The sequence below is a fragment of the Neophocaena asiaeorientalis genome, unplaced genomic scaffold, assembly GCF_003031525.2.
Source record: "Neophocaena asiaeorientalis asiaeorientalis breed wild unplaced genomic scaffold, Neophocaena_asiaeorientalis_V1.1 scaffold119, whole genome shotgun sequence".
Taxonomy (NCBI): Eukaryota; Metazoa; Chordata; class Mammalia; order Artiodactyla; family Phocoenidae; genus Neophocaena; species Neophocaena asiaeorientalis.
The window spans coordinates 1,028,228-1,046,712 of record NW_020175821.1 but is presented as its reverse complement, the minus strand read 5'-3'; the positions used below and the strand labels follow the sequence as shown (position 1 = coordinate 1,046,712).

Below are 18,485 nucleotides of genomic sequence, written 5' to 3'. Positions count from 1 at the left end.
CATTATTATTTTTGTCTTTTATTCTCGCTTTTTTATATGCATGGTTTTACAGTGCTGTAATCATAATGTACCTATTCATTTGTATCCTACTTTAAAAAATTTACATCATATATCAGAAGTATATATTTTTTTGTTTTGCTACATAGCCTTTCAAAAAAGCAAAAGCTATGTAAACCTTCTGGAATTGAAAAATCATTTGGCATATGAATTTGACAGTGCATATAAATAGAATCTTTTTTTTAATTTATTTTTTATTGAAGTATTGTTGAATTACAATGTATTAATTACTGCTGAGAGCAAAGTGACTCAGTTATACATGTATACATTCTTTTTCATATTCTTTTCCATTATGGTTTATCATAGGATATTGAATATAGTTCCCTGTGCTGTACTGTAGGACCTTGCTGTTTACCCATCCCATATATAACAGTTTGCATCTGCTAATCCCAAACTCCCAGTCCTTCCCTCACCCACCCCCTCCCCCTTGGCAACCACCAGTCTATTTTCTATGTCCCTGATTCTGTTGCTGTTTCATGGATAGGTTAATTTGTGTCATATTTTAGATTCCATATATAAGTGATACTATATGGTATTTGTCTTTCTAACTTCACTTAGTATGGTAATCTCTAGTTGAATCCATGTTGCCGCAGATGGCATTATTTTGTTCTTTTTTATGGCTGAGTAGTATTAAATAGAATCTTAATGAGACATTAACATTCCTTTTGCAAAGAGACATAACCTTTTGCAAACATAAGGGCACTTGTTTTAATATACTCTTTTAAATTTTATTTTGAAAAGTAGTACAACATAACTTTTGGAAAATAGAGTAATGGGATTATATGTGTATCCCTGTCCCACTCCCCCCTCCATACCCCAATAGAACTATTATTAACATGAGTTTTCCTTCTCAGGCGTTCTCTTTCAGGCCTGTATTTACACAGTCGTAATCATAGGGCACAGTGTATTCTAATTGCAATTTTTTTTCTGTCAACAGAGAGAATAGACCACAGTTTAACCATTTTCCTATCTTATTGGTGAACTTTCAGATTTTTCTCTAATTTGAGGATGAACATCTGATGCATATAGATTCTTCCTTCATTTGAATAATTGCTTTAGATAGAGTTCTGGAAATAGGATTCTAGGTGAAATAGTTTGAATTCCTTTGTGACTGTTGATAAAGATTGCCTGATTACTTTTTTTTTTGCAACTAAAATCATTATTCTTTTTCAGAAAATTGTGGTAAAATATACATAACATAAAATTTACCATGTTAAGCATTTTTAGTGGCAATAAATACCTTTATATTGTTGTGCAACCATCATCACCATTCTTTTCAGCTTCCAAAACTGCAACGCTGTACCCATTGAACAATAACTCCCTATTCCCCCTCCCCCCAGCCCCTGGCAACCACCAATTCTACTTTCTGTCTCTATGAATTTGACAACTCTAGGTACCTCATAGGAGAATCATACAGTATTTGTCCTTTTGTGACTGGCTTTCTTTCATTTAGCATAATGTCCTCATCCATTTTGAAGCATGTTTCAGAATTTCCTTGCTTTTTAAGGCTGAGTATTCACTGTTTCATTGCGTATATACACTACATTTTGTTTATCCATTCATCTGTTGATAGACATTTTTGCTTCTGCCTTTTCACTACTGTAAATAATGCTGCTATGAACATGGGTGTACAAATATGTGTTCCAGTCCCTGCTTTCAGTTCTTTGGGTATATATTCAGAAGTGGGATTGCTAGATCATGTGGTAATTCTATGTTTAATTTTCTGAGGAACCTCCACATTGTTTTCCACAGTGGCTGCGCCATTTCACATTCCCACCAGCAGTGCACAAGGTACCTGATTACTTTTTAAAACAGATACTAATTTATAATGTTTCCAAGCAATATGAGTGCCAGTTTCACAGCACTCTTATCATTATTGGATATTGTACTTTTAAAAAAATTTACTAATTATTCTGGAAAAAAAGGGTACCAATATGCTTTAATTTATTTCTTTTGATCACTAGGTAAGTGGAACATACATCTCTTGGTCAGGTTTCTTGATAGGAGCTGGATATCAGATTTAGAATAGTTTCTAATTTCTCACCAATTCAGGTTGGCTGAATTATACAACTCCAGAAGCCACCATTTAGAAAGAAACCAGATCATATGAAGAGTGTCATATGAACATTTGTACAATGTAATGGTCTGCCTTACCGTTGTCCCTCGGTATCTCTGGGGGATTGGTTCCAGGACCCCCTGGGAATACCAAAGTGTACAGATGCTCAAGTCCTTTATATAAACCGGTGTAGTATTTACATATAACCTATGCACATCCTCCCTATACTTTAAATCATATCTAGATTACTTATAATACCTAACACAATGTAACTGCTATGTAAATAGTTGCTGGCGAGAGGCAAATTAAAGTTTTGCTTTTGAGAACTTTCTTGAAATTTTTCTTTTCTGAATATTTTCGATCCATGGTTGGTAGAAACCACAGGTTCCACATCCCAGTAACTCGCAGATCAGCCAACGGAAGGCCACAACTGTACTTACATCTTTTCAGGTTATAATAGGGTTATTCTTCTTTATAAAAACAATGCCAAATACCTAAAACCATGCATTTATGCTCTCATTTTAGAGTCTTGGTGTTTTCCTTATCTTCCATTACTTCAGTCGCAGTTAAGATTGATGGAGTTCATTTAGGGCAAGCTAGTCATTTGTCTGGTCCTATTTTCATACTAAAGTGGAATCCAAGAAACTACAATAATAGAACACATAACATAGAAGTAATCGTCCAGGTAAGTTAATAATTTTCAACTTGCTATGTGAATGATTAGGCTGTAACCACATTGAACTCCGATTTGTTTTTTGTTTTGTTTTGTTTTTGTTTTTGTCAATTGATAAGATGAAACTAAGTTAATAAAAAATTTGAATACACTGGATTTAGTATGTTCTGAAAATGGACACTCAGGAATAATTCTACTTTTAGACTAAAAACTGGGCAGAGGACATGAGTGTGCAACTACTGGCTATAGTCCCCTCTTTTTATCCCCAGGGAATCATTGTTCTGTTTTCTTCCAACTTTGGCCAGAATCTTTTAATAATGGGAGCACATTCCCCAATATTCCTGAAGGTAATAGAATAAGTCAGAAAACATAATATTTACGTATCCACGCCTTTGATTGCTGTCTCCAAGTATAGGAAATTGTGTCACTATTTTGAAAGCTCTAGGATAAATAATTTTTAAGGCATCCATCAAAGGGATTTTTTGTTTGGGGAGTGGGCATTGATAGCACATGCAGTAACTGTCTGCCTGTCCCTTTTCTGATTCAGCTTGGGGAGCATTTAATTCACTAGACCTGCCAGAGTAGAAAGTGATCATCATCACCAAAATAGAGCAGTTTCATCAACAATTTGAAACACTTTAGGGGATAGACTGTGCTAAAAAATTAGTTTCTGGAAAAAAAAATCTGTCAATTTCTACAACTTTATGATTTGATGAAGTTTTAAACTATTTAATCTTTTAATGTTAAGTCTTGGTTTGAAGATTATCAAGTAATCCTTCAGAAAACACATGTGATTATTTTCATTATCTTTTTTGTATGTGTCACAGAGAAGGATTTAGAGCAGGAAGGAGCTATTTACTGAGCTTCTTCTAAGGAGATGCCAGACACTTAGAATTTTTTATGAAATCTGTATAACAGTCTTATGTGGTGGGTAGTTTTATCCCCAATTCATAGATGAGGAAACGAGAGAAGGCACTTTGCAGTACCACCCATCTTTTTTTTTTTTTTTTGGGGTACGCGGGCCTCTCACTGTCGTGGCCTCTCCCGTTGTGGAGCACAGGCTCCGGACGTGCAGGCCCTGCGGCCATGGCTCACAGGGCCCAGCTGTTCCGCGGCATGTGGGATCTTCCCGGACCCAGGCACGAACCCATGTCCCCTGCATCGGCAGGCGGACTCTCAACCACTGCACCACCAGGGAAGCCCAGTATCACCCATCTTTGAAGTGTTCTGCTTAGGAGGAAGAAGACACTCATGGGTAGAAAGTGGAAGGAGGGACTCCTGGGGATGAACTCCTTAATGTCTTTCATATTAGAAGCTGGCTCATTTTAAAAAGACTTGAAGGGCTTCCCTGGTGGCGCAGTGAGAGGCCTGCGTACCGCTGACCAAAAAAAAAAAAAAAAAAAAAAAAAAAAAAAGACTTGAAGATACAAGTGCACATAGAATAAATTGTTCCCTATCTTTACAGTCATGGGGAAGAAGTAGGAGCGACCGTAGGAGACCTGCTCACTGTTGGAATGGGGAACTTCCAAATCTTTGGATTGCTTCTGAACCCCAGCTTCTGTAGTTTTATGAGGAAGAAACCATAGCTCACATTTCTTGAACCTGTCTGCCTGCTTAGTTGAATCCTTAGTAAAAATGTGAAATCACATATACTTTTTATATGTTTAACATTTCTTACGTTATTGAGGTAGAATTTATATTAAAAAACTCCATATATTTAAAGAGTACAATTTTGTGTGTTTTGACTTTCTTATACATCCTTAAAACCATTTCTACAATCAATATGATCTATCACCCTCAAAAGTTTTCTTATGTCCCTTTGCAACTGCCTTCCCTCCACCCTCATTTCCAGGCAACCACTGATCTCTTTTATGTCTATGAGTATAACTTTAAAAAATTAGTCTACTGAATATTAAACAGGGAACCTGTCCCCTCATTCATCAGTGAGAAAGTTCTGTCCTTTTAAATACAGTATACCATAGACAAGTCTGAAAGAAAAATTCATGGGAGAAGACATTGATTTATTATCTTATATTTTACCTATTCACTGTATTTATTGAATATCTGTAAAGTTCTGGGCAGCCTAGTACCAACTGGACCTTTAGATCAGTTCTCAGTGTGGTTTCTGAAGTAGTAGCATCAGCATCACCTAGGAACTTGTTAGAAATCCCATCCCACACCTATGTATCAGAAACTCTGGAGATGGAACCCAGCCATCTGTTTTGACAGTCCCTCCAGGTGATTCTGACGTGCATTAAAGTTTGAGAACCAGAATTTAAAATTATTGTGCCTCCTTTGCCAATTTAAAGAGCAAACTCTAGAAATCTCTATATCTCAAAATTAAAGAAAATCTCTGCTTTAAAACAAGAACTTAAAAAAAAAACCCAAGAACTTGTCATTCAGAGTAAGAACATTTGAGCAATAAAAGTTTGATAAACACCAGTACAAGTTCTTTTTGCTATTTTAAAAATTTTATGATGAGGAATTTTTAAAATATATGAAAGAGATAATACTATAATAAGTCTCCACGTATCCTTCACCCAACTTCAAAGATTATCAACTTTTGACCAGTCTTATTTCATCTGCACCCCATCCACTTCTCTCCTCCCTGTACCACGATGTCATTTCATCTGTGTAAATATGACAGCATATATCTCTAAAAGATAAGAGCTATTTTAAAAAAACTTAACCATATCACACCTGAACAATTAACAGTAATTCCTTAATATCAAACTATCCAGCTAGTGTTCAGTTTTCTTATTTTGTCACATATAATTGCATTTGGTTGGTTCAAATAAGAATCCAAACAAGGCTCAAATAATGCATTTAGGTGATTGTCTCTTCAGTGTCTTTTAACCTATAGGTTCCCTCTCCACCCTCCTTTTTTTTCCCCCTTTCAATTTGTTTGCTTTGGAAACTGGATCTTTTATCCTGTACTGTTTCTGTACTCTGGATTTTTGCTGTTTATATCCATGTGTTATCATATAGCATGTTCCTCTACCCCATCTAGTTTCTATTACTGTAGTTAGATTTGAGGTTAGATCAGATCTGAGTCTGTTTTTTGGCAGGAATACTTCATTTGGTGTTTTATGCTTTTATCAGAAGGCTATAGTATCTGGTTGTCTCTCTTTTAATAATGTTAAGATTGATCAATGTATGTAGATATTGTTGACCCTACCCAGTGGTATGCTGGTAAATATTTAACAACCAGCTTGGGGCAGGTTTGAAGGGAGGACCCTGATTTGTAGCGTCTCCCTGATTTATACCAATTTCCATAGTATAAATATTCCTCCTGTAGCTGGTTTTAAGCTACTGACACATCAGCTGGTCTGCAAAATTCCTGAATATGTAGCAGTTGGCCCTTGTGGGTCAGTCAAGCCAGTACCGGCACACTGCAGGCTTATCCTCCATTCAGCTTTTCAGTACTCAACCAGCTTTTCACTGAGGGATTAGCACTTACTGATAATCTCAGTCTAGATCCATTATTTCATCAGAGTTATAAAATGGTGATATTCAAATTACCACTCCTAATTATAGGAGTATTAATTAGAATAGTTCCACAAAGAAAAAACTTGCCTCATCTATGTGGTACCGAGATATAGAGTTCATACAGGAAAGGCAAGAAAAGTCTTCATTCTTCCTCCACCTTTCCTGTTCTAAACCAGTTTTCAAAGTAATGGGTTACTTCTCTAGCTTCTGCCAAAGGTAACTAAATGAGTCTTCTAGTATCATTATTAATTCATAGTTAAAATATATATATATTTGGTATGTTTCAATCCATTGCATTTATTCTTTTTGGTGCTCAATTGTTTGACTAGTGGGAGCCTCTCCAAGTTGGCCACTAAGTCCTTTGATACAATCCCTGTAGTCCTTGTTAGTTTTCTTGCTTTCTGGTAGATGTTTCAAGTTCTTTTGCATTTCTTACTCAAGAACTGGAATCACCTATTTCTCTAAAGAGCACTGGTTTCTTGTAGTGATAAGTTTTATTTTGAGACCAAAATCTGGGCACTAGCCCAGCTAGCTCATTGTTGTTGAGTTCATTATTATTTTTAGGCCTTTTCAGTAAACAGAGGGAAATACAGATTTCTTTTTTTTAAAAGAGAGAATACATTGTAATACATGCTGATATTTCCAGTTTAAATCTAGAATTACAGGGTTTAAAAGAAGTTTTATTTAAAGTGCTTATAGGAAGAATCAAAAGTAAATGAAAAAAATATTGCTTATTCTGAGATAACTGACAAAAGTTATTGGAAACTTAATCTTGGAACATTGTACGTATTTGTACATGAGGGTTGCTTCTCTGCTGTGCTTATAACTAGGACTCTGCTGGAAGAAGTAAGAGTGTTCACCACATATTTTCTGCTCGAGAGGACATTCACCTCAGGTTTGATCCTCTGGCATCATTTATTCTCCTTACTGACCATTGTATTGTGGTGAGTAAATTCAACTAAGTGTTATGTGTGTTTTTAATGTGGTAGCTCCAAAGTCATAAATAATAAAGTAATCATGTGATGAGAAAGTGGAACCTTATAAAATTAAAAGTTTAGTTGCTTGTCTAGAAGAATACAGTGATTTTGAAGTGGAGGCATGGACATATAATACCTGTTTTGGGACCTAGTTCTACCTAGTGCCATAAAACAAGGATAACTAAGGGAATTATAGGGACTGTGCTAAATTGGATTGGGATCTTTCAAAAATAATATTTCTTCCTACATAAATAATACATGCTTAATATAGAAAACTTGGAAAATTTAGAAATAAAGTACAATTAGCCCCACATCATTCTTTTATCACACTAGCCATTATAGTCATTGTATTTCTCGTTATGATACTCTCTATTTATTTTTCTCTTATTTACATTAAGATATGAGTTTTTAATATAAAATGGTAATATACTTTTCATTCTCTTTTTTCTGTCTGATTTTTTCCACTGAGGAATTTGACTGTTTTCTCACATCACATTTATTTTACAAATGATGCTTATTGGCTGCATTATATTGTCATAGATACATCTTAATTTATTTTACTCTTTCCCTTTTGTTGGACATTTGTTTCCAATTTTTCCTTCTACTATAAAAATACTGCTTATAACTAAGTTTTTGCACATACTAGTTTTTTTTCTTAAACTTTTTATTTTATATTGGAGTATAGTTGACAATGTTGTGATAGTTTCAGGTATGCAGCAAAGTGATTCAGTTATACATATGCATGTATCTATCCTTTTTCAAATTCTTTTCCCATTTAGGTTGTTACATAATATTGAGCAGAGTTCCCTGTGCTGTATAGTAGAGGTCCTTGTTGGTTATCCATTTTATTTTATTTCTTTTAATATTTATTTATTTAGTTTATTATGGTTTAATTTATTATGGTTGCAGTGGGTCTTAGTTGTAGCAGGTGGCCTCCTTAGTTGTGGCTCATTGGCTCCTTAGGTGTGGCCTGTGAACTCTTAGTTGCAGCATTGCATGTGGGATCTAGTTCCCTGACCAAGGATTGAACCCTGGCCCCCTGCATTGGGAGCGTGGAGTCTTAACCACTGCGCCACCAGGGAAGTCCCTGGTTATCCATTTAAAATATAACAGTGTGTACATGTCAATTGCAAACTCCCTAACTTTCCCTTCCCCCCACCCTTCGCCCCTGGTTTGTTTTCTAAGTCTGTGAGTCGTACATATTAGTTTTTTTGGAAATTTCTGGAAATGAATTGTTGGATCAAAGAGTGGACACATTATTCTATATACTTCATTTATTTATTATATAATTACCCAAAATTTTAAATTATTTATTATATTCATTGTTTTTGGTCTGTCCCCCCTCATTAAAATATAAGCCCCATGAGGGCAGAGATCTTTGTCTTTTTGATATGCCTAACACAAGTAGGCCCTCAAATAAATATTTCTTGAATGAATAAATGGGTTTGTTTTTTTTAAATATACATTGTCAAACTGTCTTTCAGAGAAGCTCTGGCAATTTACACTTTATTTTCCTCAGATCTCCCTATCCTGGGCATTGACATAAAATACGCTACAATGTTCAGAAGAAAATTTAAACCCCCTTTAATTTCATCTTCCAGAGATACCTTAGTATATATCCTCACGTACTTAAAATGTGAATTCCTTATTATTTTAATTTACTTTTGTTACTTGTGTGATTGAACTTTTAAAAAACATGACTAATGGGCATTTGCATCTCATTTTTACAAGTCTTTTTGTGTCATTTATTTTTCTTTTGGGAATTTTTAATGGTCACCTAGATCAGGCTTTGGAAACTTTGGTGTACTTATGAATCACCTGGGAATGTTAATAAGAGGCAGATTCTGATTAGTAGGGCTGAGATGGGGCCTGAGATTCTGCATTCCCAACAGGCTGAAGGTGATTCCAAAGATGATCTGGGACCCATACTTTGAGAAACAAGAACCTAGATAAAATGTCTCTTTACTGTGAATTAATCTCCAAGTGAGTGACTTCTTGATAGAGAAAGCATAATGAAATGCAGTCTCTGTTCACTCAGCCTGGAGTGTACTGTGTACTGTTGTGTTTTTTTCACTCCTATACAACTTTAAATAAAACAGTACAAATTATACTTATCCTAGTACAATGAAAGTAGACTAGTTTAATTTGATCACTTTATATAACTGTATGAAATCACTTAGTTTCAACATTGGTCCAGGTATCATATCCAAACCTTGCAAGAATAATGCTGAGGCAACTTACAATTATCTTTTTTGGTGGGTCAGATGTTCAATTCTCTTTGACTGTATATTTTTCTCATATAGTCATTTCTGCTAATGATGTCATTTCCATTTTTGTTAATTAGGCCATTTAAAAAAACTGAAGCTGTATCCATGTATGTATGTCACGTGAATATCTATTTCTCTGCAGGCCCGGGTCCTTTTTGTGATGATTGTGCTGATCCAGCTCATCATTCTCATTACTTTTCGTTATCGAGCATATCCAGAGCATAAAGGTTAGTCACCATGGTTCCTTAATCTTAGAAGACTTTACTTTAGTGTATCCCATAATGTCCTCACTATTACCAAGTGATAAATATCAATGCAAATTATCTTTGCCTGAGCTCTGTGAGGTGCATCCTTCAAGCTACCATGCTCACCTCAAACCCTCTTTTCCATACCATTTTCTCCAGCCATTCTAGGTCACAATGAGCGCTTGCTTCTCTGAATCCCAACAGTCCTTCCTGAGGATTAATTCTGTATTTAACTAGCCAATGACCTTTTACATTACCACTTCAAATGTATATACATTTTCTCTTCAATCAGACTGTAATTTCCTCAATATAGGAGCTCTTGTTTTCTACTTCTTTTCTCTTTTCCACGGCACCCGGTTTGTGCATTACAGACAATAAATACTTGTTGAATTAAATGTTCATTATCCCTTCTTGGCTTGGATGAAGTCCCTGGGATCAGGAACTGATTGTGGGGGAAGTGAGCACTGTAGTAAAGGTTAAACAGTAAAATGATGAACTGAATAGGTAGTATACATATCCTACTGAATGTTTGTCTGCTTATATATATATTTTTAAATTCTATGAAAAATTTCAAGAAGCATTATTGCACACATATATTTTCTTGCCCACAGTATAAATAAATATTTGAGGGAGGCCCCAGCTTCATGTGGGAATACCAGTATTTTTGTATAGTTGTTTAAAATTTACAACATATTTTTACCTACATTATCTCACTTAATCCTTACAACAATCCTGTGAGGTAGGTATTATTGTCCCCATTTTAAAGATTAGAAGACTAAGGACTGCAGGGGTTATGTAGGCTGTCCAATGTCTCATAGCTAATAAGAGACTGACCCCAGGTTAGTTTTTTTCTTTAAACAACACTTATCAACTTTGACTACACCTTAGAATCTCCTGGGGAACTTTTTAACATGTCAGTGTCTACACAGCACCCTCAGGGTTTACATAGAATCTCTGGGGGTAGGACCTAAGCATCAGTATTTTTTAAAGCACCCCAGATTATTCCAATGTGCAGTCAGGGCTGAGAAGCACGGCTCTGTCTAAAGCAGTATTTTCAGTCCTGCTGCCTAGAATCACCTGGGTTGCTGTCCCAGCTCCCCTCTTCCCCAGGCCAATTAAGTCAGAATCTCTGGAGGGTGAGACCTGGGCATGAGTATTTACTAAAAGTTCCCTCAGGTTATTCTAATGTGTAGCCAAAGTAGAGAATCATTGCTTAAAGTTTAAAGCATAGCTGCCTCTAAGGCTAAAAATGATGTATTTATAATAAATAATAATTACTATAGGTGGATATGTAGATTAATACTTTGAGAAGTACCAGACTAGAACAAGAAAGAAGCTGAGAGATGAATGAGTAGCAAGTATGAAACACACAAAGTGAGAAAGGCCATGCATTATCAGGCTTTGTCTGAAATTAACTGTCAGGCTGAACAGTGTTATGAGTATAAAATGAATATGCTGGCCTATTAGGGAAGACGTGCTATTTAACTTACATCAGGCTGTCTTTCACTGGAGCCAGTCCTTTAAACCTTTAAATAGTTCACCTCTAGCATTGCTCAGTGTGTACTGAGCTTGCCATCATAGTCTTCTGCTAACCAGTGTATGATCGGCTGCAGATGAGTGAAATGGCTGGCTGGGGTTGAGGAACTGTGATGCTTTAGTCTGTGGCTGCAGAATGAAGCCCTTATGCTTGGGCTTTCTGGCACTGTATTGTGTGTGTGTGTTTGCCGCACCACACAGCTTGTGGGATCTTAGTTTTCTGACCAGGGAATGAACCTGGGCCCTCGTCAGTGATAGTGCAGAGTCCTAACCACTGGACCACCAGGGAATTCCCTTTAAGAGATGCTAATTTGGAGTTTTGCGGATCCCTTTCAGTTGGAGTAAGAGGATAGCTGTGAGTTAAGAGCTGTATCATATATGGGAAAGGAATATTTGGACAGATACTCATAGTTAAGATTAAATTTTTTTTTTTTTTTTTTGCGTTACACGGGCCTCTCGCTGTTGTGGCCTCTCCCGTTGCGGAGCCCAGGCTCCGGATGCGCAGGCTCAGCGGTCATGGCTCACGGGCGCAGCCGCTCCGCAGCATGTGGGATCTTCCCGGACTGGGGCACGAACCTGTGTCCCCTGCATCGGCAGGCGGACTCTCAACCACTGTGCCACCAGGGAAGCCCAAGATTATATTTTGATATTTGTTTGATATGCCTTTGATATATATAGTATATATAGTACTATATATAGTTTTTAGAAAATTTTATTGGAGTATAGTTGATTTACAATATTGTGTTAGTTTCAGGTGTACAGCAAAGTGATTCAGTTATACATATATGTATATTCATTCTTTCTCAGATTCTTTTCTCATATAGGTTTTACAGAATATTGAGTAGAGTTCCCTGTGCTATACAGTAGGCCCTTGTTGGTTATCTATCTTATATATAGTAGTGTGTGTATGTTAATCCCAAGCTCCTGATTTATCCCTCACACCCACATTTCCCCTTTGGTAACCATAAATTTGTTTTCAACATCTGTAAGTCTGTTTCTGTTTTGTAAATAAGTTCATTTTTTAAAAATTAGATTGCACATATGAGTGATATCATATGATATTTGTCTTTTTCTGTCTGAATTACTTCACTTAGTATGATAATCTCTAGGTCCATCCATGTTGCTGCAAACGGTATTATTTCGTTCTTTTATGGCTGAGTAATATTCCATTATACATGTACCACATCTTTATCCATTCCTCTGTCAGTGGACGTTTAGGTTGCTTCTATGTCTTGGCTATTGTGAATGGTGCTGCAATGAACATTGTGGTGGCCTTTGATATACTTTGATGAAACTTTTGGAAGTTTGTACATTTGGATACTAAATCTCATGGAAAACAGGGATTTGATCATCCTTTGAGCACAGAGTATATGTGTGTTTGTGTGTGTGTGTCACAGCTACACCATTGCTTTGCCTTCCTACCCTCTGTAATTCTAAGTGAGTTGGTTTATCAGAATTCCTGCCAACTTCTGAATTTAAAGTGGTGTCATCCATATAACAAATGATTTGCTGAAAATGTAGTAGATGCCCATGGAAGTCTTCTAGAAAATATTATAAAAAACTTGAACTTTGCATGTGTTCACTGGATTTTTCAAATTTATTCTGTTTAGGACCTCCAGGATTTGTAAATTTGACCTCATTTTCCCTTCATGTCTTGAGCAAAATAAGCATCTTCTACTATTCTATGTTGCTGCTGACACTCTATACAGTGCTGGGTAAGTCAATTAGGAAACCTGAGATTGTGGAGAATTCTGCCAAAGAATATACTGAGAATTTTAACAGTAGTCATTTAGGTTCTTGAGAGCATAATGACTGGCACACCACTCTTTCATAAGTCATTTCCTGTGACATGATCTTGGGAAATAAAGTTCTTTCCTAACTTAAAGCACATTTAGTCAACACCAAGTTAACTTAAGGGTGCTGAGAGGACCATGACAATTAGTATTTGGGTAGAAACCTAATAGAAGATAGAAGTTCAGCTTCAATGCCATCTCCTCAGAGCAGCCTTCTTTGACCACCTTAAAGCTTTATCCTCTATTTCACCATACTTTTTATTTCCTTCATTACTTTATCAGAATTTATGATTATCTTCTGTATATATCATCTCTCCCCTCATTAGAATATCCATTGATGTCCTGTCTATCTTGTTCCCCTCTATGCCCAGCATTAAGCACAATACCTAGTATGTAGTTGAGTGACTATTTACTACCGTGTGACTCCTAAAAACTCAGCTCAAAAAAGAGAGAAACTGAGATGAGCAGTGAGTTCAGGCATTTGAGCTCTTCTCTTATATTAATTATTATACCCAATACTGACAAAATCACTTAGTCACTTACGGAAGCAGAAGGCACTGTGAGTCTCTTTTTAAAGCTTTTTACTAATGTTCCTTACTAAGAGTCATTTAGGAGTAGATTAGACTATTTGTTGCTTAGTCTATGTTTTCTACTTTTAGTCCATCTTTGGACTTTTCTCTCCTCATTAGTAACTCCCACCAGAGAACAGAAAGTAGTTAAAGAAATAATATGACCCTTTACAATTCTGTATAACAAGCTATGCCAGATTCCCCTTTTGAGGTTGGTTTTCTTGTTAGAAGATAGGTTGAAGCTGTTTTACACACTAGTCTTCCACTAGGAGGCAAAGCAGGTGATTTGGTTCCCGGCTGTAAAGGAAAACATTAGAAGGGGAGAAGTTGTTTCATTTTTAAAGGTTGAAACTTAAAGGGGAAACACTTTTTAAAACTAATATGTATCTAATGGAGTATATATAATATATATCTGAGAAAATTACCTATGACTTTTTAAAGTTGAACTCTACTCTTTTTTTTTTTTTAATATTTATTCGTTTATTTATTTGGCTGCACCGGGTCTTAGTTGCAGCACATGGGATCTTCATTGTGGCATGTGGGATCTTTTAGTTGTGGCATGCAGGATCTAGTTCCCCGACCAGGGATTGAACCCGGGTCCCCTGCGTTGGGAGCATGGAGTCTTAACCACTGGACCACCAGGGAAGTCCCAGTTGAAATCTACCCTTACCAGCAAATGATGGTATTACATTTTGAGAAGGGAAATCCGACTGTCCCTTAATCACTCTTGACAATATAGTAGTTCTAGAAGCCTGAACATTGAGAAGGGGCAGTAAATAATAATACGGGGTAGAGAAAAGTCATTCTGGCATTGCAGATGAAAAATTAAAATAAAGAAGTGAGTTAAACTTTGTACATGTTAACCCTGAGTATGTAGTTGATGTACAAAGTAATGACTGTGGGTCAGCCAGAAAAGGTTAAAATACATTCATTAATATTTATAAGAAAGAAGTGTGTTTTAGAATGATTAAAGTGGTTGAAGTCTTATTGCGTAAAGGAGTAAATCTCAGTTATCTGGAGAATTAACTGTGGTATCTATGGAGTACCTTTTTGCTTCTTAAAGGAAATGTTAATGCTTTATATTGAGGTTACTACTGTAATAGAATCTTCTAAAATTTGTGAATGTACTCCTATCTGTTTCTGGAATCTATTCCAGGTATAGCACGTACTCAGGCAATTTTATAATCTAGAGAAATATGGAGCAAAGGAGCAAATAATTGGTTAGCTAGGATATTGAGTGCAACACAGAGATTAGCAAAGAAGAAAAGCTATACAAATAAATGCTTATAGATGACTAGTCTCATATTTTTTCATTATTTCTGTAAATGCATGTCATGATGTATGTAATCAGTCATAGTTATTTAACTTCCTTTCTTGTTCATTGCCTCTTTCAGGACCATGGTTTGTTGGTGAAATCACTAAAGGCAAATTGGGTTGCTGCTTTTCCTTTGGGATCTTTGTTGATGGACATTTCCTACAAGGCAGTGTAACGTTTATAGTTGGAATTCTCCAGGTAGGAAGTCAGAAACGCAATTTAAGAACATCTTGGCCTTGTTGGGCTAATTGCATAATAGTTATGAATTAAATCCCAAGTCCCAAATTTATCACCATAGATCATGTTTTCTAATTTACTGGCAGGGCAGTCTTTAGTATCTGGTGTTTTGTTTGCTTTTAGAGTGCTTCCTAAGCTCTTTCTTCCACCACTCTTGTAAACATCTAAAATACATTTTCGGCAGGAAGTTTTATAAGAGGTGAAAGAGCTTTTTGTTTTTGTTTTTTGTTTCACTGTGCTTTTTCATCGATAAACAGTGAAAGAAGAGACTTATGGTAGAATAAATGAGACTTCTGGGTAAAACAAAATTGGTTATGATAATGAAGAAGGACATTGTTTCAGAGGGAGGAAAAGAAAAATAGACACACAAGAAAAGTGGGTCAGTTACCCAGCTTTCTAGTGATGTCCTAGCAATACACTTGTTTATGAAACACTGATATGTTAGGTTTACATTTGGATTGAGATTCAAATGTAAACAAACACAAATAAAAAACCCAGACCTATAGCAAATTTCTATAAATGGGTTTGAAAACTATTTACCTAACAATTTTTCTCTTGTACTCATCTGATGGGGCTAATGGATCAAAATCTGAGGTGATGATCTAGAGTTGTATAAGAGATCCAAAAACATTGTTTGAAATGAGTTCATAGCCTCATAAGAGGGCGGTAAAACATGATCAGCAGGATTAGAGACAGACAAGTAGGGAAGATCTTTGCCTAGTGAACGCTGACCACAGACCAGAATATTCGCTGTTTAGCAGCATTTTATATGTGACTAGATCTGGGTCTAGTTCAGTTTTCTGTTATGTAGATGGAGGCTGTCTCTCAGGAGCACTCTTATTCCAAGTAAAACCTGACCCTTACCAAAAGGTGGGCTTATAGTCATATTTTAATAAATAGTACACTAAGAATGGATTTTATGTATCATCTAGGCCCATGGCCCCTAAATCTATAATATCTCTGACCTAGACCTCTTCTCTGCACCTCAGGTGCCTATATATCCAACTGCCATTTTGCATCTTCCTTAGATATCTAACAGGAATCTCAACTTAATATACCTCTAACAGGACCTTTAATTTCTATCCCTGAACCTGTTCCTCCCCCAGTTCTTTCCAATTTCAATAAATTATCCAGGATGTATCTTCTCCAGGGTGTTCTTCAATTTTTCTCCTTCCCTCATACTTTATATCTAGTTATCAGCAAGTAGTACTGTATTTGATCTACCTCCAATACATGTGCTGAATCCACCACTATTACTGTTACCACCACCCTTGTCTAAATAATAATTATTTCTTGCCTGGGCTACTGCAGTAACCCCCTAACAGGTTTCCCACTACTGCTCTTGCCTCCCTATTGTCAGTTTGCCACAGAGCATGCACTGTAGTCCTTTTAAAATCTTAATCAGCTCACTCATTTCTCAGCTTAAAACCCTTTAAGCAAATCAGCGACGTGATCTGGGTCATGCTGACTGCCCCAGTTTCCACCTGGCTTATCATGTTCCAGCTAACCTCTCCCACCTCTGGGCTTTTCATTTGTTTCTTCTGCCTGGAATGCACTTCCTTCCACTGACTCATTTCTGTCCTTCAGGCCTCAGAGGGCCCATCTCCCAGTTACCTCCTGTGACCCAGTTATTTTCTTCATTGAATTAATCACAATCTGTAATTATCTTCCCCCTCCTTTTTTTTTTTCTTTTTGGTTTCTCTTCTCTCTACTAGAATGTAAGCTCTATGATGCATCTTTTCCAACTTGGTCACCCATGTGTGTATCCCTTGTCTAGAGCCTTGCACAGTACCTGCCACATAATGGGTGTTCAATAATTATTTGGTGAATGAGTGACTCATATAGTAGTTAAACTTGGATTATAACTTAAATCTTTTAATTTGTATTCCGGTATTCATTATGCCACTTCACATAAAAATGCAGGGAGAAGAAAAGATACTGATACCCAAGTCCCCCCCACTCTGCCAAAAATAAAAAACAAAAAACAGAGTACTGTATATATGTGTGTGTGTCTGTACACCCACATATTCAGTTCATTTCTACCTTAAACATTATTTGAGGGCTTCAACATAAATGAAATGACACTTGCCTTTAAGATGAACAAAAGGATACAGGAAAATAAACAACTAACTACAAGTCAACTATTGTGAGTGTTATAAGCAAGTGTGATTGAAGCATAAAGAATCAGTTAACCCCCAAGAGGGAAAGCAACATATTTTTAAGAGCCACCAATAATATGTTAGTGAGACCTGACCCTTCCAGGGCTTGCTAATAAGCTAATGGTCCTGTTCGCTCTTTCCAGCTGGTGTTTTTTAACATCCCCTTGATGGTTTACCTGTGTTGGAGCTTGCTACAGCGGTGCTTTGGTCACAGCTTCAGGTCTCATCTCCATCAAGGAAAATACTTGAAAATTGTACCTGTTCACCTACTTATGTTACTACTGTACATCTGGCAGATTTATTCCTGCTACTTTCTTCATATGACATATGGTACTCTAGCTTTATTATTCTCCCCTTTGCGGACCTGGTTGACACTGGTGACGCCTGTTCTCATTCGTTGTGTGTGGACACTGAACTCTGCCAAGCTTGGAACCTTCATAGTGCAGTTAAAAAGCCACCTGAGCTCCTGAAGGCCATGTCTCATCATCCACCTATGTTGCCCAGGCCTCTGCCCCAGCAGCAGGCGGAAGGCCAATATTGGTGGGCAAGCCTTGGACGTTCCTTGGACGCCTGGGAGTTGAGGGGATTACCCACTACTGATTCCTGCAGAATGGACTGCAGAAAATTCTCTAAATAATGCCATGATTCCTTCCTTCCCCAAGAAGGCAAAGGGTTGATTTGTGAAGAGAAAGCCCTAATCTAGGAGATCCACAGGTCAGGGGCTGGTGGGTATGGGAGTATCTGCGGCCCACCCAGTGTGTTTTTTACGTTACCTCATGTAAAGTACCTAGCACAGTGTCTGGAACTCAGCAGCCTATAAGGGCGCCACTTTAGGGGCAGGGAACCAGTGCAAATTTGGGCCTGACCCTGACTACCCTTGATTAGTTCCGAGTCCTCTTTTCCGGCAGGGTTATGGGCTGTCTGCTTCCTCAGTCGGGGGTGTTTTCGAGTAATTAAATATCAATAAATGAATGATCATAACTCGGTCTGGGACTTGCCTGTGTCGCCGTTCCGGGGCAGGGCGGGGCGAGAGGAGGTGTAGCCGCGCATTGGAGCGCGGAAGGAGGCGCGGCTGGGCCTCTGGGCAGGGGCGGGGCGGGGGGGGGTGGTGG

The 18,485-nt window shown here is 37.2% G+C and overlaps 1 protein-coding gene across 4 annotated transcripts in view; it reads left to right on the top strand.

The window, feature by feature from the left end:
- The window catches only part of TMEM62 (transmembrane protein 62), a 33,358-nt gene extending 15,013 nt beyond the window's left edge, over positions 1 to 18,345 (top strand). For 2 of the 4 annotated variants that reach the window (XM_024732532.1, XM_024732534.1), the window contains 7 exons: positions 1,810 to 1,848; positions 2,639 to 2,798; positions 7,106 to 7,219; positions 9,662 to 9,746; positions 12,911 to 13,015; positions 15,057 to 15,175; positions 17,517 to 18,345. In XM_024732532.1, coding sequence (XP_024588300.1) covers positions 1,810 to 1,848; positions 2,639 to 2,798; positions 7,106 to 7,219; positions 9,662 to 9,746; positions 12,911 to 13,015; positions 15,057 to 15,175; positions 17,517 to 17,843 — 949 coding nt within the window. In that variant the 3' untranslated portion in view covers positions 17,844 to 18,345. The remainder of the gene's footprint in view (positions 1 to 1,809; positions 1,849 to 2,638; positions 2,799 to 7,105; positions 7,220 to 9,661; positions 9,747 to 12,910; positions 13,016 to 15,056; positions 15,176 to 17,516) is intronic. The other 2 variants (XM_024732533.1, XM_024732535.1) reach the window with 1 other exon arrangement.
- The last annotated feature ends 140 nt before the right edge of the window (positions 18,346 to 18,485 follow it).